The sequence below is a fragment of the Passer domesticus genome, chromosome 2 (assembly GCF_036417665.1).
Source record: "Passer domesticus isolate bPasDom1 chromosome 2, bPasDom1.hap1, whole genome shotgun sequence".
NCBI classification, from domain to species: Eukaryota; Metazoa; Chordata; class Aves; order Passeriformes; family Passeridae; genus Passer; species Passer domesticus.
This window is the reverse complement of record NC_087475.1, coordinates 21,135,563-21,162,003: the sequence shown is the minus strand read 5'-3', so window position 1 is coordinate 21,162,003 and position 26,441 is coordinate 21,135,563. Positions and strand designations below refer to the sequence as shown.

The 26,441-nt window shown below is 38.5% G+C and overlaps 1 protein-coding gene across 3 annotated transcripts in view; it reads left to right on the top strand.

Annotated features, from left to right (window-relative positions):
• The window catches only part of SHROOM2 (shroom family member 2), a 116,144-nt gene that overhangs the window by 31,554 nt on the left and 58,149 nt on the right, over positions 1-26,441 (top strand). For all 3 annotated transcript variants that reach the window (XM_064407732.1, XM_064407730.1, XM_064407729.1), the window contains exon 2: positions 14,428-14,579. Coding sequence is in view for 2 of the 3 variants with exons in the window: in XM_064407730.1 (XP_064263800.1) it covers positions 14,428-14,579 (152 nt within the window). In the remaining variant the exon portion in view is untranslated. The remainder of the gene's footprint in view (positions 1-14,427; positions 14,580-26,441) is intronic.

The window sequence follows — 26,441 nt, the reverse complement described above, 5'->3', positions numbered from 1 at the left end:
CAGGAGACTGCTTTGAGTTGTTGTACATTGACTGATGGAATTGGCACTTTGTTTTTCTGTCTTTGGTAGCAGGGCGACATAAAAGCAAAAGAAAATTGTCAGGTAAGGAAATATTTTTATTTAGCATTCTATTTTCCTTTTTTCTTTTTTTCTTATTAAATTGAAAAACTAACTTCTGGAACATAGCTCATAGTGTCGTAGGTTATAGGTGATGCTACTCTGTGAGAGGAAGTTGACTGTTAGGGTTTTGGAGTTAAAGTAACTTCTTCACTGTGTTCTTGAGAAAATTGACATGTTGCAAAATGAAGTTACAGGTGCTTTTTAAATGTATCATTTACTGTATTGAAAATATCTGTAATATTGAAATTGACTAGAAAGTGACTTTGACTAAAAAGTGACTTTTCCTATTAGTTTCATTTTGCATGGAGTTTGTGCTGATAAGTCTTAAGTATGATTTTTATATCAGCAAATGAGAAACCTTTTTTTACTTCTCTATTCTGGTAGAAGACTAATTTTCTAAGTGAATGGGTTTGTTTTTTTTCTGGCCCTGTGCTGCTTACATCTTTAAATCCTCTTGACAAGCAGAGCAACTGTTGTGCTTCTTCTGCATATGTATAATTAAGAGGCTGATTATATTGCCTCCTAATCTAGATTATCATCCTGAAGAAAAAAATGTGTTCCTTTTGCAAAAGGAATGGTGAAAGGCAGAGGTGCAACATAATACCAGCATGGGGGAAAGCATTACCAATTAATAACTCCATCAAGAGAAGTAGTATTGTGTTCCTTATCACAAGTTGCACAATTTGTTAAAGTCAGCTAGTTTTTCCTTGCTTGCACTTGACAGACACTTTAAGAATCCTGAAAATGCACATTTGGTTTAGAGTGTAAGCGGTAATGTTTTTATCCAGGTTTGAGTCTTAGTTTCCTGTTTGTGGAAAACTTTTTAAATTACACTTTTACAGCTTTGAGCCATTTTAGTGAGTACATTGTAGCATTATTAAATACACTAACTTAGTAGTTTGTTCACTGTTTTGTGCTAAGCTCTTGGAAAATTGATACCGAGCAAGCTGTAGCTGTGAGCCCAGGTGATACAGCTGGCTCTGTGGCAGCACAGTCTGGTCCTGTATCTTTAGAAGATCACTGTAAAGGACTTACCATGTCCAATAGAGTTTATGCTCTGTGTAATCCTCTGGAGATTTGCTTACAGTGAAGTAACGAATTGGGAAAATGAGTAGCATTTAATGCCACTCTAGTGGCTCTGTCAGGTAGCACTGAGAGGGTGAACTTCCAAAGCAGAGCGAATACTCTTCCTGCAGAGTTCCTGTGTTAGTCCCACAAAGTTCCTAAACAACATAGCTGTGTATTGGACCCCAAAAGTGCTTCATTCACTTTTGTCAATTAAAAAACTTTCCCATCTAAAAGGTCTTTTTATTGCACTTTGGGCCTTGCTGATAAATAGGCAATATCACAGTTCCAATATGAAATGTATTACAACAGTATTCTAAAATTAGTGTGTGGATGTTTCTTTGGATCACAGACTTTAAATTTCATTGAAGAATCACCATACCATACCAAAAAACTTCTAAAATAGGAATGGTAAAATTGAAGAATTCAAAGATTATGTACTAAAAAGACAGTACTTTCAGAAAGTTAGTTCAAATTTTGAAATTATCTTGAAATACAAATAAAAATTTTAGTAGATAACTGATAAAGGAGGAGAAAGGGATTTGCGTTTGAAATGAGAAGAAATGAGAACTATGAATGCAAGACAGAAACTTGTGGTTTGGATAACCATGTGGAAAATGAAGTGAAATTTTATCTGTAAACTTAAATTGGATGATGCCCAAACAAGGAAAAAACCTATGACTGATAGCAGTTATGGATCTGTTGTAGCTCTAAAACCTTGTATGTAGCCAATCTGTCTCTCCAAGTAATTTGTTAATATTTCAAAGTAAGAAAATTCCTGCATATTCTGTACAGGAGCATAAACCAGTGGCTTAGAGAAGGAAGGAAGAGGTGCTGTCTAGCAGCTGCCCCATGCTTGCTTTAACTGGTAGTGTCCATGCACTTGGGAGATCTTCATGAAATGTTTTTACTTAGAGTTACATCACGCAGCTCAGAAAATATGTTAACACAGCAGGAGTCTCTGCAGCTTTCCTCAAATAATGAAATGGGAATTTTAGGTCTTTTGCTGCGGAGTTATCTAACTTCCTGCACTTCAGTCTTACTCATGCTCCGGAAACTCCCTAATGTAAAAAGCTGCAGTTCTTCCCTGTCTTGAGTGGCTCAAGAGGTATCAACCTCAGCCCACATCAGCACAACATCACAGCTGCTAATAGCTTGCTGTGTGGTGTAGACCCAGACCAAATCAAATAGACTCTTGCTAGCCCATCTCTGCCTTCCTGTATCTTGGCAAGAGTGAATGTGCTGTTCTCCACAGTTCACTAGACATTAAGAGTGCTGTTCAGCTTAGAGGGAGGAAGCTGAGAGTTTTGGATGGGCTCCCAAAAGGTACATCTATACCTCTATCAGACAAGAAAAATTCATGAACACTAGTGCAGCTTTCTTCCAATTTCCTGTCAGCTTCATGTCTTTCTGGTGTATCTGTGTACTGCTTTTCAAGTGCTTGTGAAGGTACAGACCCTTGTTTCTGAAACAAGAGATGAACATAAGCAGGAGGAACTGAGACATGGGAATTCAGGCTTCTCATGGTGCTTAGCTGTTGTTGAGGTAAAGAAACAAACAGTAACACAGGAAGTATAGGAGTAGCTGTCTAATAAAAACAGCGGACTTGTACTGACTGACCTGCTTAGTAAAAGACTTGGAATACATTTTTAATCTCAATAGTCCTTAATGATGATATTTAGCAATAATACACTCTTTTAATATTAAAAGCAAGCAAATAAAAGAAAAAAGTTTACTTTTAGAATACCATTTCTTTTACATGTCAAAAGGAGCATTAGAGTTATTAGTAAAGATAGCAAGGTTCATCTTCAGGAGCTGAGATTGGGCACGTACTTAAAAGAATTAACTGTTCTTCAGGTCCACAACTAGCTAAACAAAAAACTCCAGAGGTTTACAGATTGGTCATTACAGTGTCTGATGTTTGGCTCATAGAGTGGATATGCAGTTTTATAGTAATTAAGTGCTTGAAATAGGTAATCCAGAAACCTCCTTGTTAAGCAAGGAGCTATTTAAAGAAGTATCCCAATATGAACATCTGTACAGAGAAACAGTCCAAATTCTCCCAGGTTAATTCAGAGGGGAGAGTCAGCAGAAGGCTCTCCAGTTGCTACTTTAGCCAGACCTTCAACTTGCTTTTACCATGATAAATAAAATTTTATTAAAAGGTTTTCCTACAATTTAGAGTGTAAAAATTACTGAATTTGGAGATAATTTAAATACAGCGCAAACAAAATTTTTCAGTATGCCACTGTTGTTGCATACTGTGTAATATAGTATGTGATTTAAATTTTTATCACATAAATAGAATAGATTGTTTCTCTGGTGTTTTTACTGACTTAAAGGCAGTCTTTAATCATCTGTCAGTTATCAAGATGAGCAAGTACAAAGACTCCTGTGCAATGTGGTATTTGAACATTCAACCCCCTGCCAACACTGACATCCTAAACTGGTGTGCTCAGACATGAATTTTTCATGAGTGTGGTTGCATGCTGCTGGAATACACGCTCCGAGAAGAGGTCATGTTTGCTGGCATGGACAGCAGTGGGGGACAAGAAGCTCTCTGTATGATGCTTGTGTGCACATACAGTGGTCCCACCACCAACGTCAGAAAATAAAGTGCAATTATAAATTTTCTCCTGTGTCACAAGAATTATCATACAGATGTTTTTCCCAAAATTCCACTCATGCTCGAGTGCTGCGCAGTGAAGTTGTGGATTGTGCTGCCTGAGCAGAATGTGTCTTTTAATAAGTGCATCTGCACAGATGACAGACACTTTTGCCAAACAGAAATACAGATATTTGTCAAACTGAATAGTTTTGTCATCGTTAAATACACATTTTTTAATTGGGAAAAGCAGCTAATTGTGTGAGCAATGTTTGGATATGGCTTCATTTTCTAAAATCTTTGAAGCAATGTGCTCCTAGAGCTAAATTAGGCCAGTAGCATGTGTAATACAATAAAGCTTTTGAAATAAAGCCTGCAAAGTAAAGCCAATTTGGAAAATGTCCCTTTGGAGTAGTAAGCATACTCTGACTTCTGAATATAAGAATTCTTGAGCACTATGTTATAATTTACTGTTAAATCCATGCAGCTTTTTGAAGCACGAGTGTTTCATGTCCTGCTCAGTCAAGTATGTGCCTTAGGAAGGCAGATGAGTACTATTCCATCTTGTCAATAAACTGCATAAAATGCTGGTGTTTTTTTATGGATGTGCTCTTTTATTACTGGAGCATCATGAGAGATTTACCTTGATTGTATTAGCAGTGTGTCTCCAGAAAAGCAGCCCCTGTCTGACCGTACCAGGCAGCCCAGGTACTGCAAGCTGGCAAAAGTGGACCTCGGCGAGTAGAAATTGCCATACAGTCCTTGGCAACTTGCTTTGTGAACTGTGTTTGGTAATTTTAGGAGCAATTACTTTGCAGTTCCTGCCCCAAAAAAGTATATTCAATGCTGTATTTAGTGTTTGTTTCTTCAAGTTTGACTTCTGGGTCAAAGTGGAGTGAGGGAAGCTCTCTTCCTTTACTTAGACAGTAATAAACAAGAACAGAAGACAATCTAAGGGCAAGGTTACCCAGACCTTTTTTGTTTCTATAATAGTATGCCTTTTTTTTCCTTGAGGGTCATCCCACTTGCTTCCGAGTTTTTATTGCTCTAAGAATGGAGAGCTGAAATGGTGTGCAGAGTGCACAGCAGAAGCATGGCTTTCATACAGTGGGAACAGATATCTGCATCTATTCAGTTTGAAGTATACATACTTAGAGTAAATGGGGTTGTATAAATTATATAAAGGTAAATCAAGACAACTTCAGGTTTTGTTGACTGTTTTAGCCCTGGGGTGGGGGAGGAAGGGATAAATGTGTCTTCTTCTTTGAACTTGGCTTTAAATATTTGAATTGTTGAGGAAGACGATGGAAAAGGATGGCTTCAGTTTGTAATTTGGATACTCTGTGAATGTGCATATCAATGCTGAACAGAGATCAAAAGTTAATGTAAAGAACAAAATCTGTTGTTCAAGTTTAAAGCACTCAAATTTTAGGAGGAGCCTGACCCTTCTTTTGAAGTCTTTTGTTTGTTTTCTTTGCAGAGGAGTGGTTGAGGGAATCAACAAAGACATGCTTTAAAATTCAGCGCCTTACTGAGCCTCTTTTTTCTTTAAAGTTGAATAATTTTGCAAAGTGGAGAAATCTTACTGAAGAAATTGCTATCAGTTATTATGAGAGCAGGTCATTCTCATTGTTTGCTGGATTTTTGTTTAGATGTGTAATGTTATGTTCGGTTCACTACATAATGGGTTCTTAAATGCTTCTGCAGTAACTATTACAAATAACTTCTACTTTTGGGATAAAATCACATTTTCAGGAATGTAATTACAAGAATTATTGGGAACTGTTATATTATCTGTCTCAGAACTGAGCATTTGTGCTATGACAAAAATGGAGGATTCCAAAGAGCAGCTGTGATTAAAACCAAATAATGGTATGAGTTAGTCAAGATAAGCATTCTGTTAAAAATGGACTGTTCAAGAGAAAGTATTTAAAATGGAAACCTAACACTCGGTAAAATTCCTGTGGGTTTTGGCAGGCCCATCATAGTGCTTTTTGAAACTAACACACAGTGAAGCAGGTTTTTTTTCTGTTGCTGGGTCTTAATCAGTGCTACCTGTGTCTAAAAGTGTAGCTTTTTTTTTTTTTTAAACCACAGCAATCTGTAGACATAGGCATAGATGCAACTTAAATTTTTGTAGGTCACATTTAGACTGATAGACTGAATAAAATAGTTTAAATTTATTTTTGGTAAGTATACTGTTGTCATCCACTAGGTCTTTCGATGTCTGTCTCTCAGACCTGTTGAAGTCCTTTACAAACAAACTGCAAGTTGATAAAACTGGTCTTTTCCTTTTTTAATGCACAGTCCTATCTACACAATCATACAGACACATTCAGGGTTTTTTTAAATTTGGTTTGTCAGTGACTCCTACCCTTTCCCTAATCATGCAGTGGTTTTGTAGGCTGTTGGATTGCATTTGGTCTGTTTTTGTCAAGGGCACATGGGGAAATGATGACATTATTTTCCTGGGATGGACAGGAAGGCAGAAAGATAAACCAGTGTTGTTGAAAGCGTATGATAGTTGCAAGGTAAAAAACTTTGAACCTTATGATCAGAAAGATTACTTTGTCAGGTCATATTTTTCCTCTTGGAAGTCTGTTCCTGTTATCAGTTTGAAGAGATAAAATACAAGTTGTTTCTAGGCATAACCTCTTTATAAACCATTCTTATCATTGTTCGTAATAGCTGAAAGTACAAAAATGTAGACCTATAAAAATGCTTAATGTTGACTGCACAGATTGCATACATAAACAGCCTATATATATAGTCATCCGTAAGTAAACTTGGGCAAATAAATGTGGATAATCCAACCCTATCAAACTTATCTGCTTGGAGGTTGTTAGAATAAATAAACTACATCTAGAGAAATCAGTTCTCTTTTGGCCAGATGGCTATTACTTTTCATAGCACAATTATTCACTCCATTCTTATACAGATGATTTTGTCATTTGGAAGGTAAAAAAAAATATAGCAAAATATTTAAGAACAGTGTAAGGCGTCTGTGACTACAGAGGGTCCCTCTGGGCTGGATGTGCCATTAGTTTCTGTAAAATGCAAAACCAAACTTGTGGCTGAAAGTGGTAGTTATTTCTCTGTAATTTTTGAATAAGTTGTGTACAGATTGTCTGTCTAAATGAATGCTGTACCAAACAGCAGTAGGAAGGTGTTTAGATGTTGGTGATGTGCTATGAAAAAAAACCCCAAATTTAAGCTATGCTTTGGAGGTGTTTGGTGTGAGGGAGGGACAGCACTGAAGTTGTTTATTTTCAGGAACAACACTACAAACAGGCTTCTGCCATCACCCCTGCATCCAGCATCTTCACTCACTTTAATCTTTTCCGCTCTTGTCTTGGCCTTATTCTTACTCCAGGTAAGCTGGGTGTGTTTTGGCTTTGCTCTGGCCTAGGTGCCAGTTTAGGGCTGTAGGGACTGTGAGCTGAGAAGCTTCCCTGAGGGTCTTGTGCTGCCCTGAAGGAGCTCTTCCATAGAAAGATTTCCAAAGACTACAGTTTGGCTGTATTTAGTTGCTTTGTAGATGGGGAATATATGCAGGCATGCTGCTCTGGCATATGTGCAAATATTATTTAGAAGCTGTAAAATGTAACTAGTAAAGCTTAGGTACTAATGGCAAAAGATCAGCTATATACTTAACACTCAGCAGCCCTACTTATTTTTTTTAATACATTAGCTCTATGCTTTCCAAAAATCAAGGGTTTTTGGGGGTTTATGAGTTCTGCGTTTTTCTTGGGTTTTTAAAAATTATAATTAATTTATTTCTAGCAGAATTGTTCAGCAATGATGAAAAGTTTCCAACTTCTGTTGCTGAAACAATGGAATCCCTTGGAAAAAAAACCTGTTCAAAAGTAAACGTCTGTTGTTCAGTTTTTTAAAACCTACAAATCTATGTGAAATTTCTCTTCCTGATACTTTTCATCTGGAAATTGCTATCATTAGTTTCTTGGGGGGAAGTTTCATTAATTTTTTTACTTCAAATACTTTAATCGATCTTTAGTCCATAACAGCCCTGTGATGTAAAGAAGCAGATATAATAACAGTAACCTCTTTAGAAATAGTGACTGATGATTTGTAATTGGAAATATTTTCTCACAGGCTTATGGTAGGTATTGTTTGGAATGTAGGTTGAACTAAAATATTAATCAGTTTATATATGAATTGTTAAAAAGGGAAATGGTGGATGTATTACCATACTTCTTAAACATTTCTGGCATGAGGAACTCTGAAGATAGTTTTCAGCTTGGAGTCAGTTTTTACAGCTGTAATAAATCCCCCACAAAAATGGCCTGTTCTAGTGGAAGTGACAGCAGCCCTTTGTCAAAACGGTGGCATGGACACAGTTGTGAAAACTGAATAAATACTTGAAGAACTGTACCAACTTTCAAAATATTATGCTTTTTTTCAAGCAAAAAACAACAAAGAAAGGAAAAGATTACTGGGAAAATATGCAAATATTTAAATACTCTAAATAACCAGCAATTAGGCTGTGATAGACTGTGTCCTGTTACTCGACTCTACCCTTTAAAAAATGTTTCCATTTTGATTTTTAAGAATCGCTTGTTGACAGAAGGGAGGGCTTCTGCCAGCTCAGGATCTGTGCAGTACAATGGGGGACACTTTGAAAGAGCAGCTGGACGAGGGGGATTTCTCTGCCTGTTCAGTGGTTTTGTGACAGTGACCATGTACTGTTTCTCTTGGGTCTAGAGAAGAAAGAAATTGTTGTTAGGGAAATACATTGTCTTGGACTAAGCATTCCTGAAATTTAAAGTTATTTGCTGTAATGTTTAAAAATAATCTCAGGAAGAGCAGATATGGACAATGGCTGTGGGGTGTGAATTTATGATACCAGGCAAAGGGAAAGTTCTGTGCTAAGAACAGAGTGCTAAGTTAGAGTGTCACCAAATGCAGCAGACACCCACCTGCCTGATAGAAGTAGAGCAATTGCCAAGTTAATAATATTGGATTGTATTGTGTAGGCACAGAGTTTGCAAGTTAGTAGCTCATCATTAAGTTGGGCTTTTTTATATGGTGGTGTTTAAAGTTCATGTTGAGTAATTAATGCTGATTATTTAACCTTCAGTCTGTGGAAAGAGGTGGTTCAGGGTTACAGGTACCCTCCACCAATGTGAAGGTTTGTGCGGAATTCCTTGCTTTGTTGCAGGCATGCTGCATTGTTTTGAGCCTTGTTTCCACATATGCTTCTGAGCCCATCTGTAAAATGGGGCTGGAGTTTCTTCCCTTCCAGGTGTCCTTCCAACAGTCTCGTTCAAAGTCCATGTGGAGTGGGAAGGATGTATAGGAATGTTCAGTCAAATGCATTAGGCTTGCTCAGCTTCTAGTGTGTGCATGCCTGTGTGTGCTGCCTTACATACACACACACCCCCATTGTCTTTAGACCAGTTAGGTCCTGCTGGAGTTTGCACCCCTCTTTTATCCTGCCTCAGTCTGAGCCATGAGTGTTGCTGGTGAATGCAGCCTTTGCCACTCAAGAATGCATTTGCAGAATGTATAGCTGGAGTTAGGTTGCATCTGTTATTTTTCTGTTCATTCCTTAAAGTTACACAAATGCCAGGCTTGAACTGTAGAGATTTTTCTCCTTTGTTTAACTCTTTGCAAATCAAAATAATTGACACTTTCCACATTTTATTTGTTCTGAAGATCTTCTACAAAGATTGTAAGGTTTGTGGAAAAACTGTATTAGATACTCATAATAGAAACAACCAGGGAAACATTTCTTGGCTGTACAAGAAATGAATTATGATAGAATAGTTTATCACAGCTGATAGCAGAATGCTGATAAGTGGTTGTGTTTTTTCCTGTGTTTGTCTGTGGGTTTGGGTTTCCATCCCGTCTCCCACCCTGTCCAAAGAGAGTGTGGACAAGAAACTGTTGGCTTTGTAAACAAAACTGGATCTCTCATATGACACAGCATTTCCTCAACCTGTCTCCTGCTTGTTTATACAGGTGCCTATAGAAGAATGTGGGTATTTTAAGTAAAGCATTGGACCTGATAAACACAGAAATGAAGGGGTCACATGCTAGAATTGGTGCTCCCCATCAACACTGCAGCAATTCAAAGCTAGAAATATAGGCCATTATTTTCCCTTTCTGTTTGTTACCAGCAGGGGGAATACAGACTTGTAAGTATCCTTTGAATATGTTTGTGCATCTAGCTGTTAGACATTTTCTCCAGGTTTGAAGGCTCTATCTTTTTACAAGAAGAATTTCACATACTAGATTTACATGTTGTTTTTTCAACAGTTTTTTTTTAAAATCCTCATATCCACATTTTGAATCAGTGTTTCTTCCTGTTTTGTGGATGTGATATAAGCAAAAATAAAATTGGGGAGATATGACAGTTAATGTAGGTACTGTTACAATGGCAAAGTCTGCACTCACAATCCTTCCTGGTGCACAGATCCCAAAGTTTGCTTTTGCTGTTGGCTGCAGGGAGGTCATCAGGGACAGCAGGGTGAGATGGAGACTGTCTAAGCAGATGCTTTTGGTCAACAAACATCCTTTTCATCTCCTTTGGAAACACTTTCTTTGGTAGCATACCAACATCACTGCTAAGGGTAGGAAGTAAACATGTTTACACTTGTTAATTTAGCACAGTATGAGGGTATGACTTTTTAGTACATAACAAAAGCATGGTTTGAGGGCATTTCTAGAACCCTTGCTCATTCAAGATAAGCTGTGTAACTATAGATGTTTGTTGAATACTTATGCCTGTTCTTTATAAGAAAATAAGGTGTTGATTGTTTTTCTTCTATGTCTTTTGTTTCCTGCTATTGCTATAAAAATACAAAGATGTGTGTGCTTATTGGAGTTCAGTTCCTGCTAGGTTACATCCACTTGTATTTACCAGCTGGTAGTGACTGAGGCAGAACTCTTCTTTCTGACTTTAGGATGTCTTTAAAGACATTTGAATACCTTCCTCTGCATTTTCAAGGCTTTATTTCCAGCTCTTGACCTAGCTTTTCTGGACACCTGAAATCCTAAAAGAAATTGATGTTAGGTAGATAAGTAATACAGGCTTCAGTCTTAAAAATTGTGCTTAAATCCCAAACACAGCATAGCACAGCTGACTCTGAAGATGGTGAGTGAAATACACTTGTGATTGAGGTGTGACAAGCAATGACATTTTTGAGTGTATTTGCTAGTTCTAAAATGTTCATGTAGTTTGGTTGGTATTCACATTTCTAGTTAAGGCCTGATGAGATGAAAAGTTACTCAATGGGTGAATAAATAAAGACAATGAGTGTTAAAACTAATAAAACAGAAGAAAACCTAAAGTAGAAACTGGAATGGCATTGTCCAGTTTTGCACAAAGAAGGCAGGTTAATAAAGCAGCATATTTGAAGAGGCCTTTTCCTCGTGAATATTTTTGGCTGTGTTTCTTTATACATGTGCAAAGCCTAATGTTTTTAGTTGTTATGACTAAAGGAAGGACTTCTAGTGTAACAGAAGAAATGGTATTTTTCCTGTCTAACTTTCCCATTTCCACTTAAAAGTGTATTGTCAAGTAGAATCATATCTGTATAGCCATGTGGGGATTTGAGTATGAAAGATTTATGTTCAAATTTATTCAGCTTGAAAAGACTTCTGCTGTGAATGGATGTGTAGTTCTTATTCTCACTACCTGTAGGTGATCTGAAGACAAGATCTTCAAGTCACTTGAAGTTGTCATGAGGATGGCTTCAGCTTTGTGTTTAGGTTTTGATTAAATAGTATTTTTAAATACTTTTTGAGGGTTTTTTTATGAATATTGTTTTGGACAGCCAGAGTCTCTTTGGAAAGCTTGCTTTGTGTGGAATGTGTAGTTTCCCTGATGAAATTAAAACTCAGAGGGGGTAACTGAATACTCCCTGCTGTCAGTGCATTGCCAGCCTGAAGAAAAAACAAACATGCTTACTGAGAACAATGAACATTCCTTCAAATCCTAGGAGGCAGATTTTTGCTGCCTCCCCCCCCCCCCCCCCAATTTTTTTTTTTTACAGACAAAAAGTGTTTTGCAGCCCAGCCCAGGGGTATCTCAGCCTTGTCATTATGTTTGGGTGCCTTGCCTGGGGCATAAGGGCTGAAATGGTTTAAATGGTTTGTCATCTACATTTGGAATTTAAAGTGTCCTCCAAGATACTTTCCCTCTCTGCCCCTGCCATGTGTGTCCCATCCCAACATCCACCCCCCACCATGACCTTCCTCCAGCAATTCTAGTGATTAAGCTCTGACTTTCCTTAATGTTTTTTGTGCCACTTTTCTAACCTACTTGGGCTTCAGATGTGTCCCAGGCTGCCTGTTCTCTTGTTCTGCTCAGCCTGATTTCAGTGTCCCTTATATGGCAGATGCTCTACACTTGACATCTCTGAACTGACATCTCTACTTACATCTAAGCAATTTCCACTGCAACTCCCTTGTTTCCAACCTAAGTGAAGATTTGCGGTGATAATTTGGTATTCTGGTAAATTCTTGATGCTCAGAAGATATGTGAGCAGGTCAGAGGACAGGTCATAACTTGAAAACTAGATGTATGGGGATGTAGAAACTTGCTCTGTCTTTAATTATCTGGGGGTTTTTTAAGATAAGAAGTTCTGTAAATAAAGTTTCTTGATTGCTATTAATAATGAGTGTTTTAGAATGGGATATAAGAATAAGCATTTTTCATAGTGTTCTTTTTGGCTTAGGTTTACAGGCCTGAAGATTTTTAAGACCATCTATCATGAACTTACGTAAAAAGAGCTTTTATGTGCCTGCAATGAGATTGAGTGCTCTATGAGATCATCCTAAAGTACTTTCATCAAGCGATATTACTTTTTTTATTAGCTTATTTAATTTATATTTTTGTTGCTGGACTCTTTCTAAAACCTGTACTGTGAGCTTCAGAATTCATGAAGTTATTTTCCTCTGGATTTATCTCCTTGCTGATTGACTTTGGCTTCTCAGAAGATGGCAGTACTTTATGAAGCTGTCTGCAGTTGGGGTGATTACAAGGAATTGCTCTTTGTAAATTTGATGGCATTTAATAATGTGGGACTCAGAGATACTATAGTCAATGTAAAATATAATGAAGACATAAATTAAAGTCTTTGAAGATCAACTGTCAAACGTATAGGAAGATGTGGGATATGGATTATGAGCAAGTGAGGGAGCAATAAAATTAAATATGTAGATCATGAAGCCAAGCAACTCAGAAGCCAAAGGCTGTGTTGACAGCAGAGGAGACAGGAAGAAACTAGAAAGCCAAGGGATTGAATTGCAAAGTGTTCAATACCTACAGCTATACTTAGAACCATAGACTTCTTTAGGATCATAGAATCCAGCTGTTAACCTAGTTCTGCCCAATCCACCACTAAACCATTTATTAAAGTGCCCCATCTTTTAGAGGGATGGTCCCCACACATCCAGTGAAGGATAAAGATTTTCCTTAGCCTTCCATTGCTTCCTTATGTATTTATGAAAATATTTGATTGTCTTTTACAGCAGTATCCAGATTAAGTTCTAGCTGGTTTAGGGCCTTCTAAAACTAGCTTGTTAGGGCCTTCTAGAAGGTTTTGGGCCTTCTAATTTTCTCCTTGCATAACCTTATAACATCCTTGTAATCATTATTTGAAATCAGTTCAAACTCTTGGTACTTGTTAATCTGTCTGATCAAGCTTGTGAGATTTGTTTTTAATTTTGAAAATGGGTAACTTTTAATGTGGGGGTTTTAGCTTTGTAGGGGTGGGAATTACAGAAGCCTGAATCTTTAATTTATCTTGTGTTTTTGCCACATGTTATGAACAGTTGTATGAAAATTGAATGCATTCAAGAATTGCCTGTGACAGCAAAATAATCTTCCAGTGAATTTCCCTTAGTATCACTGTGTGTTTAAGCCAGAACTGTTAATTAGCTGTATGGTTGGTAAATTTTCAGGTATTTTCCTAAATGTCATGTTCCTGATAATACCTTCGTTTTCTAGACTAGCCTGTTAAGCAATATTTTGGGATTTCATGGCATGCCAGATCTTTGGAGTTGGCGGTGTGTAAATGTTATTGACAACATGGTTGATATTATTGTCTGCCTTCTCTAGAGAAGCAGATTTTTAGATGCCTGCCCAAAGCTCTATTTGCAAGTGTGATTACACATTCTGTATTGAACAGAGGTCAAGATGACAGATGCTTTTCACAGAATCACGGAATGGAGCAAGTTGGAAGGGACCACAGTGGATCATCTGGTACATCCTCCCTGCTTAAGCAGGGTCATTCCAAAGCACAAATTTGCATCCAGACAGTTCTTGAAATCTCCTGTGAAGGGAGACTCCACAACCTCTCTGGGCAACCTGTTCCAGTGCATGCACAGCAAACAAGTTCTTCCTTATATTCCCAAATTTCCTTCAGGCTTTCTAGCTTTCTCAGGAGATTTCCTCTTTTATTTCTTTTGTATTCTAATTGTCTCTGTATAATTACTATTTCTTTATAGTGATTTTTAAAGTGCCTTCTTAATTATGTTAAGTACTTAATTATTGTATTAATTTTTATTGAAGCCAGTATTGAAAGCTCATTAGTTTATTTTAAATGTGGTATTATGAAACCTGTATAATTCTACCATTTTTTACACACTTTTTTTTTTGTCCCCCCCAGATAGAAGATGGAAGCAAAGCGGCAGCTGTGGACAAGTTACTGGCTGGGGATGAAATTGTTGGCATCAATGATGTGGGCCTGTCTGGCTTCCGACAAGAAGCAATCTGTCTGGTGAAAGGTTCACACAAGACACTGAAGCTTGTAGTGAAAAGGTAAGCTTCTGTCATCAGCTGGAACACCAAATGCATTTCAGCCTATAAGCTACTGAGCAACTAAATTTGCCAAGACTTGGCAAGTTAATGACTTTCATTCACTGTTATTAATGTGCATATTATGTGGTGTTCAACTCGTCCTTAAACACAGACCCTTTATTGAAGAAGATGTGGAGAGAGGCAGCCTATTGATCGGCACAACACCCGAGGCACACACAGTTCTGTGAGTGCTGCTGTGACGTGATGAGTCAGGACACTGCCTCTGTCCTCCCGAGGGGCAGTGCCCAAAGCACTGCAGGGCTGTCAGCCCTGCTTCCCTGCCTTCGGTGTGCAGACACTGGCAGTGCTCTCTAGGGCATCTGCCATGCGGGCCAGTTGTGCTGTGAGGAATGGGTTACATGGAAAGCTTTTGGAAAAGCATTTACCCACTCTGAAAGTATTTGAGGTCTCAAGCATTTCATAAGTGATTTGCATAGAATACTTTCAGTTGATTATTAGTGAAGGGGAAAAGTGAAGCGATTTATCAAAACAGATCACATTTTGGTATGAAAACTTTTTGACATTTTGACTTGTGACTTTTATGTTCACACAACTTTTGCTAACTTGAATTAAAAATAATTTTCATAAAATATTTTTGACAGAAGTGAACCAATGTTAAAGCAGCTAAATGTTGTAATTGCTGAAAAAAATTCCAGCCAAGAAATCTAAACAACATGATCATTGTTGGTAACGTCCTACTCTCGTGTATCAGAACTTTCCAGTTAATTACTTCTATCAAATTATACAAGCCAGTCTTTCATGTGAGAATTTGTTAGAATCAAAAAGGAATTTTGATGCAACACAGAAAAATGCCAAGAACTTGAGCTTGACAGGTATGATGGTCCAGTCCATAAATGACTGAGGCTGTCTCTAAGAAGGACAGTCTTTTGTGAAATAGCACTGATAGGTAAAGGAGGTACAAAAGTATGCTTTTCACCTTTGGTTTTAGAAGGTATTTTGATAGAACGAACTATGGGAACCTAGAGCTCTTTCACAGCTGATAGTTTATATCCTTAACAATAGCTACTTCCAGAAACTCTCACCAAATTTTTGTAGCATTAGAGCTAATAAATGCAAAATAAAATATATTCACAACTACTATAAATCATGTTGATGTTCAGCAGTTCCAACTTGCGCTGGCTATTCCAGTAAAAGCACTTGCTGGCAGAGGTTACATCAGTTGTTCCTGTCAGAGAAAGGGAGAACTTCAGGGCTGAGAAGTTTTATAGACACTAAAGAATCTGCCAAGACAGCAAGTCTTAATTACCAAGAAAAGCTTCAGACCGAGTAGAAAGATTCCTCTTTCTTGGTGCTTTTCAGTTTTATGACATTAATTTGCTTAGAATTTGTGAATTCTGATCTATTTTTGGAAAAGGCAGCAGGTTTGGTGCAGAAATACCCTCATGAGAGGCACAGCTGTGTCATTCTTGTTACTCATACCACACGGCTCTCTAATACCATCTGAAAGGAGGTTGCAGTGACGTGGGGGCCATTTTCTTCTACTGTGACAGCAGTGAGAGGACCAGAGGAAATGGCCATAAGATGGGAAAATCAGAATAAACAGTAGAAAAAAAAAAATTCCCTGACAGGGTGGTTAGGCATTGGAATAGGTTGCCCAGGGAGGTGGTGGAGACACTCCCTGGTGTTGAAGGCACCTGGATCTGGTGCTGGGTGTTATGTTTTAGTGGTTTAGGAGTTACTGTGGTAGTGCTGCATGGACAGTTGGACTGGATCTTTTAAAGCGCTCTTTCAGCATTGATTATTCTATGAGTCACTTCATGTACATGATTTTGGAGAACTTTGCAACAGCTAATCAAATGCTGATTTGCTGCTGGGGATTTGTGGCCATTCTCTGCAGTCAGCAGAGTCCCATTGGTGTTCGTGCCCTTGAGCACTTTGCTGCAAAACGGATGGATTTTCATCAGTCCTTTATCATCCCTCCCCGTTTTCCTTACTTAGCATGTGTGCAATGGTCAAAAACAAGCCAGCTAGTCTAGCCAAGAGGCTGAAACAGTGGCTGTTGTTAGAGAAAACATTATTGTCTGAAATTCATTAAGAACTTCCATAGCTTCCAAATGAGGCACTAGCCCTTTGGGTCATTGACAAGCCTGCATAATATTAGAAAAAATTTCATAAAACTTACTGAATGAAACTAGCTGGGGCTTTTGTCTTGGTTTTTCAACTTTGCTCTTTCTCTTGGAAAGTTGCCTTAGGACATCAGTCCTTTGACGGTCAAAAACCTTTTAACTTCCAGTCTCATTTTATTCTTGGCCAGCTTGTTCTCATGCACTGCTGTCACTGTGCTGAAATAACTTCTCCTGTTGGAAGTTGAAATGACACAGGTTTTTGTAAAAGTCTTGTTGCATGCTTTCTTTCAGAAGTTATGGTTTGAACAACAGTATTAATTTTGTTTTGTTTGTCCTAAATCTTAGGCTGATTTTTTATAAGTACTTTAAACAGCTGTGTGTTTAAGCAAACAAGTTGTTTAGTCTTTGTGTGAGCACTCCTGCAGGTCTGAATTGAATTGGATCAGGGAACTGATCAGACTACAAAATTACTTCAGTAGGTTTTCAGCTGGGTAGGACCATCACTTTTCAGAGGTAGTCTGCATTTTCATCAATTGCAGCAATCTGCAAATGCCTATTGTAGCATTATTAGATCACATTTAGTGTTACATTTTTAGATCCACACTTACTGTTCCCTGGGGAGATTGGCAACAGTCCTACAATTTCCTTTCATTGTAGAAATAGATGAAGTATTGATCTGGAAGTCATTTTACCATCTTTTTGTCTGCTTGCCCTGTGTCCTTTGTCTATCACTGTGATGGCTCTCTATAGCATTGGTTTAACATTTTATTCTCTGTGGTGTCAGTGTGATAATCTGAAGCACAAAATAGACAGAAGGTTTGAAGTTCAACTCAGTCCTGAAGCTTAAGAGAATCTTTGTTTTAATCATGTTGTTCTTGCTATCTGTGAGAGTTAATGTGCATAGCCAAGATCTAGATTTTATGTGGAAAACATTTTTCCTTGGGGTTGTTTGTCTTACCTATTTGTATACTGATCCAGAAGTGAAAAGCAGACTTCTAAAAATCTCTTATGTTATGAAAAAATTACTTCTTAACAAAATTCTTCTGGAAAGTAGAGAACTTTTCTTGCTATAATGTCAGTATAATTATAATATATGTCAGTAGAATCGAGGAAAATCACATTTTATTTGCCATTGCTGAGAAGTGTGTCCCCAGGAAATTTCTCCTCAAAGCAATAGAGCCACAGCCTGATCCTATGTTGATCTAACTGTGTGTAGGAAACAGCAGCACATGCTGTCTGTTTGGAAGTCTAATGTACCCACAGCAAAGACCAAGGGAAAATATTTTAGCGAGAGTAATGTTTCATCCACAACAATTACTTTGTGTCTGTGACAAAGATTTCTTAAGGGTCTTAGATTTTCCGCAGTGGTAGCTGGCTTCCAAAAAATTATATTTACCTGCTGTTTTTAAAGAATATTTTTTTTGACTCACGCAGGGAACATAACATTGGCTTCTAATAAAACTGTCTGCAGTGCCAAATAGTCACCATAAATGTGTTGGCTATCAGCATATATACTTTGCTGTATTTTCTGGAAGCATTGCATAGTTGTGGTCTAAACCAAATCAGGACTCTGCAACTGGCTCAACAACAAACATGACAATTATGTGGCTTACATATATTGATGGTAGAACAAGTGCAGTGTACATTCAGTCCTGATTAAAATAGGACTCGGGAGGCTGCATGTTATTTTCTCAAGTGAATTTGTAGAAACAATACATCTTAATTGCATGCTAGTTCTTCAGTGTAGTACTGAGTAATTTCCTTTCCTAGGGAAATGGCAAGCAGTCTGTGTTTAGGACATTTCTTACAAGAGAATTTCTTTTGTTTGGAAATGGTGTCCATATCTGCATACAAATGAAATTGGTCTGAGTGTTGATACTGAATGTTGATGTTGAGGTGATTGCCATATTCTGTGTACTTTAATTATTTTGTATATATTTCTAACTTAAATTCCTTCCATTACGTACCATCTTCACTGTTTTGCGTGTGCTAGACATAAACATATATTACAAATCTGTAGTAAGAGCGATTTTTCACTATGCATTCATGAGACACATTAAACTGTTAAAAAATGGCACATAGGTGAGGCTTTCATGTGTTATTTATTAAAGGCAGGGTGAGATTTTCACCTCTGGGAGTCACCCTAAGAAGTTACATGGGTTGTCCTCTTGGCTGCTTGAGTCCTCTGTTAGCAGCAGTTGAAATGGGTGGGCGAGGGAAGGAGCAGCCTCTTTTCCACAGGGTCTGCCAGTGATGAGAAGCTGGAACTCATTCAACTTGGCCAGCTCTGCAGGTACTGCCAGTGTCTGAGAACAAGCTCTAAAGTTCTGGACTTCAGGCACACTGTGTACATAGGAGGGTTTTTTCTTTTCTGTAGCATTTTGGTGTTGTGCCTTCTTGTTGTCGAAGTTCAAGCTCTTTTTGCAATGCTGAGGAAGTCCCTTGTTAAAGGAGAGGCAAAGAGCAGGAGCAAACACACTTGCCATGGAAAGCGTAGTGTGAATGCTGACATTACTGTGCAAATCCTAACAAGGAAAATGACTTTCAAGATACTTGTGCTATAAACACCAAGACATGGAAATTGAGTTATCTGTATTTGCATGGCACTTCATGAAGACAGTCAACTCTTAATTAAAGCACATAAGAAGGAATTTTTAATTAATGTCTTGAGGGCTCCAAGATTGAACAGTACTGTTTCAGACACCTGCAACCTGAGCAGAAATCTGTGAATAAAAGCCTTGACAGTCATTTGCAACGTTCAGTTGGGAGATCACTGAAATTTGTCAGTCTGAGCAGAAACCTGCTAAACACCACCAGTGACCTTTCTGTAATGGGTTTTGTGTAACTTAGCAAGGAGATCTAGTCTTACCTATTTATGACCTGTGGAGTAGCTAACTCTGTACTTCATGGATCCTTGTAGCTGCAGAAATACTGTGAAACTTGAGAATATCAATTTGTGAGATGACTTGGAAAATGGAGGGATTTTTTTTTCTGTACAGTTATGAAATAGAGATGGAGGACTGTGAATTCTGTCTCTTACCTGTGTTTGGCCTTGATACTTCTATTTTCATAGATACCAAAATGGTATAGGAAACAATCTGCAAAATTATATGTATACTAAATTACTTTTAAACATTTAGTATATTATTTTGTCTATGGTTTTGGTTAAGCATTGCTCAATAAATCAAATGCACTTGTGGAGACCACTGTTGATTATAAGTGAAATCTAATTTGTCTTTCAATTAGATTTCATTTCTTCTGGAACTGGGGTTTGTTATGGCAAAACAAATGACAGTGGTTTCTCTCTTGTTGCCCAGTAGCCATAATTCCTCCTGTTTAAAGGCTGACCTTGGCCTTAACTGACCAAGACGGATTTTTTTAATTTTTTTTTTTTTAATTCCTGTATTTTCAACCAGACTTTGGAAACATACAAGAAACTGTAATAGGTGTTTTCAGGGCTGTATCTGCATAGATGTACCACTGCTGTGAGAAGGTGTGATAGCCCCTTGCCACCCATGTTTATTGGAACTGACAGCTGTGTAACAGGATGTGCTGCTGTTGATCTTTGGCAATGGGGATTTGTAACAGACACATGCAGCTTTCCAAGTGCAAGGCTTGAACATTTCTGTGGGACTACAGCTGGTGCAAGGGCTGGGCACTTTTAAACTCCCACTTTGCAAATTCACTTGAGAAGTGGGTTAGTACTTTGCTGTGGGCCCCCCCTTTTGCTCTCAGCAGGATGGACAGGTGTAAATGTGTGTCAGGTGGAGACATACACTGCTCCCAGCCAGGCCTGGTGATGGAGAGGGGAGTAAGCCACGTGTTTCAGGATATGTGACACGGCATGACCAGGCTAGGGCACCTCTTTGTCTCCTTTACTGCTGCCAGTGAGGTACCATGGCTCACAGTGGGGTGGCAGGAACCAGATATGCACAAACATGGCACATCATGCAAACTGCACAGCACCTCCAGGCCCAGCTCAGGAGAACTTTGGGGTGGATGTCCTGTGCTTTAAGGAGTGCCTAGTAATCCCAGCAGGATCTTTCTGTGAAGGAATGTTTAATGGAGCATCTGCCAAATAAACCACCCTGTACACACACACTCAGTTGGGGCACACAGAGTAGACCAGCTGATGGGGAGATCCCCTGCTCAGGTTTGCCTTCCAACTTCTCCATTGGCAAGCACAAGGCTGGCTGGGCCTCCACTGTGTTCCTCATCCTTCAACTGTGTGATCCTGCACTACTGATGGAAGGGGAATGGAGACATGACAAAAGGAGGAACACACACTTCCATCTTATATTTTCAGCAAATTATACCTTAGAAAAGTCCTGATGAGAACCATTTTTCCTTGTTGCATTGCAGTCACTTAACCCAATATATTAACAGCATGCATCCACATTCCCTTTGCTGTAACATTAGCAATACCACCCAGGATATTTCCCATGCCAACAGCCTTTTTGGTGGGGTTGTACATCTAAAAAGCACTTTTATTTCCTAATTTTCTGCTCACCTCACCTGCTTCTTGGTTACATTAACATGATTTGATTCATGCTATTAGTGGCACACTGATGGATGCTTGAGGTGATTGTAAGCTTTAGTTCTCCAGTTGGAGGTGTATTGTCCCTGGTTTCAAAGAGCAAGTTGTTGTCTTATGATTTTGGATGTTTGTTTTATACAGCTGTCAGGCTTCTCTCAAATATTAATGTCATGACTGACGTGTTTTTGTTTTGTGGCAACTTCCATAATTTATTTCTTTGCAAATCTAAAAAATCTGCCCTGTAAAGCTTAAATAACAGAAAGCCAAAATGACAACAGATGTCACAATATTTTACCAAGGCAACTCTGTTAGGCCAATGGTTGGGCTACTCGGAAGGCCGTAGACATTTCCATGTAGGTAAAAGGAATATTCTGTAATTTGAATATGCTTATTCAAAAGATTACTTATGCCAGTGCTATTCAGTTTTTTTAAGTAATTACCAAAATTGGGCAACATAGCTTTTTTGTGGAATGGGATATCCATCAAACGGTAGCAGCTGGTGAGTCATGACTGGATTTTAGTAGTGGGTTTTTTCCTTCAATCATGCATGCACTTGTCAGAATGGTTAATTTTGAGCATGAGTAGTCTCATCCAATTTAGTAAGAGCACTCACATGACTGAAGATAAAAAAATATACAAGTGCTTACAGGATCTAACCAAAGCTTTTTACAAGGTGGTACATTGGAGTTATTCTGAAAACTGCCTTCCACTTGTGAATTTTCTTGGAAACTCTAATATGTAGCCCTTTGGGTGAGACAGAGGAAAACAAGTGAGCCTTCTAAACTTTGGGGATCTGTAGACTTACTCATTCCACATAATACTTTTGCATGCCCACACAGATAATTTTTTGTGTTCAATAATACTGTAGATATCTTCAGATCCTGAGTGAAACAGAATTATAAACCCATCCATTAAAGACCAAATGAATAATCTTTTTATGTCAGAGATGATCTTTGCCATGTTGAAGGCATGCTTCTGTGTATGTTCTATATGTTTTGAAATAATTGTTTGGGACTGCTTTTAAGCACCTAAGAGTGCTGGGTTTTTCAACACTAGTCAAGGATGTTGAGATGTACTTGTCCAGTTTCAAGAGAGAAGGAATAATACTTCTGTTTCAGTGTGTTGCAGTTTTCTCCTTGTGGAAATTTTATTTTAGTTTACCTATTTCTTATCCTGAGCATTAAATGATTGACAAGTTGAAGAGCTGGGCACTTACATGTTTCAGCATCAAGTATCTACCATATTGAGTGTAGAGATTTTATGCTCTACTTGCTCAAGCAACTACATGTAACACCTTTCAATTCGAGAAGATTATAAAGAAGTTTTAAAATATTTTCTGAATCCAACCCTTAACTTCAGAAATGTGACCACTTCAAAGAAGGGCAGGAATGCAAGTGTGTTGCAGATTTAGTAACTGAATAACTGAAGAAATTTGCATCTTATCTCTTGCACAAGAAACTCAGGGTATTTTATGGTTGATTCTACTGAATCTGCATAATACTGGATCAACTGGCAAAAGAGTCACAGCTGCCACACTGCTGAGTTATATAGCCCTTGTGCTTATAGGCAAACTTCATGCTGAGTGCAGAGGAAGGACAGAATGACAAAAGCTGAAGTTTGGGGAAATTTCTGATGGGTTGTAATCAAAACCAATTGTCAGTTCTTTGATCTGGCTCATGGAGCAGCCTTGGCAGCAGGTGGGCAGCTGAACCAGGGCTAGCATGTGATGGGGAAGAAAGCACTCTGGGGGATGGTAACTGGTCTGACATAGGTCATGTCAGAGCAAAATAGCTTTCTCAGGTAAAACCTTAGCCATACCAGCTTGTGGCACAGTTCTTTGTGCAGGCTCTGTAATTTGCATCATGTGGCTATAGTGTTTTAACCAAGATGGAGACGAAGTAGGGCTGGGCTGTCTCCTGAAATGCCCTGGGAAGAGGAATTCCCTTTCCCCATTCCTGTTTTTGGGTCACCTTGGACGTGGTGAGGTAAATTATAGCTGAAATCGGTGTGGGAAAACACCACACCTGTGTAGAAAGACTGGTATTTGGAATGTGGTTTCTGAGGAACCTCAAGTCATTTGGGATGGCTATTGAAAGGTAAGCTTATTGTGGTGAATGGCTGGGAGGCAAAACACACCTGTTGTTTCTGACCACAAGCAGCACCAGGGTTTCTGTGGCTGTGTGCCCCAAGGATGTGGCAAGTTCCTTCTTGCTGAAGGCAGCATTTCGGGCTGGCACAGGCAGCCGTGTGCTGCTCTGGCATTCACCCTGCCCACCCTGGGCAAAGATGGCAGGAGGGAATGTGTCTGAAGGCTGCTCTGCTTCCTGCTCCTTCACCTCAGCCATGGTAAGAGCCTAAAACCCCTCATTGGGACTCCTGTTGCTGCTGTTAGCATTGGCCCTGTCAGAGGCTGTGTTTTTCTTCAGTGTTACTGGTGAATAATGTTTCTTTTATATTTACCTTCAAGGTTAATTTCTTTAGCACTTTACATGGCATGATAATTTCCAAGATACTTGAAAATAAATCCTGCCAGAACCAATTTATTCAATGTGTAAAGCACTTTAGATGTTTCCCAATGATAAATACTCATTAAAAATGTTCTATTTTCCTTCTGAGGAATTTGATAAATTATGGTAAAAACTGAGGTAAGAAGGTGATATCAGGAGTTTAATTCTATCTAGCCATCAAAAGGTAGTAGAATGTGCAAAAACTAAGGATGAGGGAAAAATATTTATGTAGCTTATACAATGTACCATAAATCCCAAGAGCAATACTTTTATCTCAGACATCCACATGTGTCTCTCTAGTTCCCCAAGGCAGAGCAGGGAAAAACAGTTCCAGAATATGAGAGCTTTATCATGGTAGTCTATTGTGAATTCAGAAGGCAGGAAGATTTATGATGTTATACCTCATACAAATTAATACCCCTTTGTTGACAGTGCATATCTTATTTATAAATGAAATTGCTGTTCCATCCTGCTCAAGCCTGTACGTTGGGCTGAGGAGCAAGGAAAGCCTGAGCAAACTGTGATGGTGAGATCCTGATTTCTTCAAGTTAATGACTGAAGTCTTTAAGAGCACTAGGTTGATAACTTATTTGCATTTATTTATTTTTCACAGACAGAGCAGAGCATTTTGCAGGTCTCTTTAGTTCTTTTTATGTAAAATGCAATTTATTAGAGCATAGGATAGGGAAGGAGCTGCTGTGCTGTGACAAAGTCATACTCCTTCCAGCATGGCTTCCATTGGAAGAGGCTCTGTTGGCTGTAGTGTGGTGTTGCTGTTTGCTTCATTTTTCAGGTGCAGGATGACTGTGAAATGGGAGGTCAGACCATGATACATGGGAGGAGAAAACAAAGAGCAGTGCTACAGGCCCTGTAGGTCTCACCATGGTTAACAGCAAGGCAAAAGGCGATTGTGTAAATGTTTATATGAATTTTGGCATGTGAGAATGGTCATTTAAGGTAGAATATGCTGCTTTGCTAAAATTTTAGGGATTTCTACAGATTCCCATGTAATAGAATTCTGTCAATAACTTGTCTGTCAAAATACCGGTTCAATTTGCCATTGTAAGAATATCTTAATATTAATAGGTTGCTTTCATTACTGCTTTCTCTTTTGGAGCCTCTCCTTCCCCCTAGAAGTCCGTAGGTTAAGCATGTGTTTATATTTTTATTTTATTGTTTTTAAGTTCTAGGTCACTTCTTTTTTGGGGATACTTTTTGGAAGTCATTTCCTTTTATGATAAGATACTAGAAGCTGAAATTGCAAAAACAGGAACTCCTTCTGTTTTGCATGGACAAAAGTGCTGCAGTTCCATTTGCTGCTTCCAGAAAAATAGGTTAACTTTGTTGTTATAATTTGTTGGCACTTTTCTTGAAAAGATAAGTAAGAAGGGAGTACAGGGTATTCAGATACTCAGTACATAGAGATCATAAACAACAAGGCCTCAGTTTTGTTGTTTTAACTCATTGCATTGAGTTTTAGTCAGCTACAAATATTCAGAAAAAAAACTGGTAATACTAGAAAAGCTGTTAATTTCTGTTGTTGGAGTGGATCATTTTAAAGGTGCAAAAAAATCCAGAAACTGTCGACTAATCTCCCTTTGAAACAAAGAGAGTCAATACTCTATCTCAAATTCCACCTTCAAAAATGGAGACATCCAGAATATTTCCTGACTTCTGAAGATCACAGCTATAGCAATTAAAAGTCTGATGTCACCTTTTAGATGTGCAAATAAGACTGCATAACCACAGTCCTTATTTTTTATTACAGTGAATAGCTTAAAGTCTGATTTCTCCCCATGACTGAATCCTTTGCTGGTAGCGCTCTCTTGTGGCTGTTACTTTCATTTAAACGACTTAAGGGATTTCAAAAATATGTATATTATTTAGAAATTTTGCCTTAGGACACAACAGTCTGTGTTGGATAAGCATACTGTGGTGGTTTTGCATGTTCCTAAATTAAAAGTGGTAATATATATTTTAATGATGCAGGAAGGTCAGTCTAGGCAAAAGTGTCCCAAGCATGTTTCCCAGAAGAGCTCAAAGGGACAGGCATATTGAGCATGCAGGTTTTTAACCTCTTTTTTTGGTATATTTTTGGTGAAAAGCCATACGCCTTTGGATGGTGGACAGATGGGGGAGGCTTGGAGAGGAATGAAATCTGCCTTGGCAGCCAGTCAGGTGGAGGAGAGACAGGGATGGGCACCTTCATTAACTGGCTTGATTGCAGATGCTGCTGTTCCTGTGGTGCTGCTCTTGGTGATGAGCAAGTTACTTCCTACAGCTTTGGCTATTAAAAGGAATTAAAAACATTATTTGGGAACTTTTCAAGTGAAACTGGTATGTGTTTTCCTGGTGAAAACTTGAAAACTTTTCACCCTGAATCTGTGTTTTCTCATTCTGGGGGTGGGAAAGGAGAAGGTGGGGGATTAACTCTTGACCTATTTTGTTTTTTAATGCAAATTTTTTAGCTGATGTTTTAATTTTCAGTAAGGAGGCAAAACGTGGAAGCTCAGATTGTGATGTGCAGGGGTTTCCTTTGAACTAGGGACAGAGTTTTCTCTTTCAAGGACAGTTACCAATGAGCAGTTGTTTGCTACTACATAGCCTCGATACTACTGGGATTGTGCATCCAGTGTAATAGTTTTATAAGCATGTTTGCATTATGAATACCCAGGGTGTGATGTTGGATGTA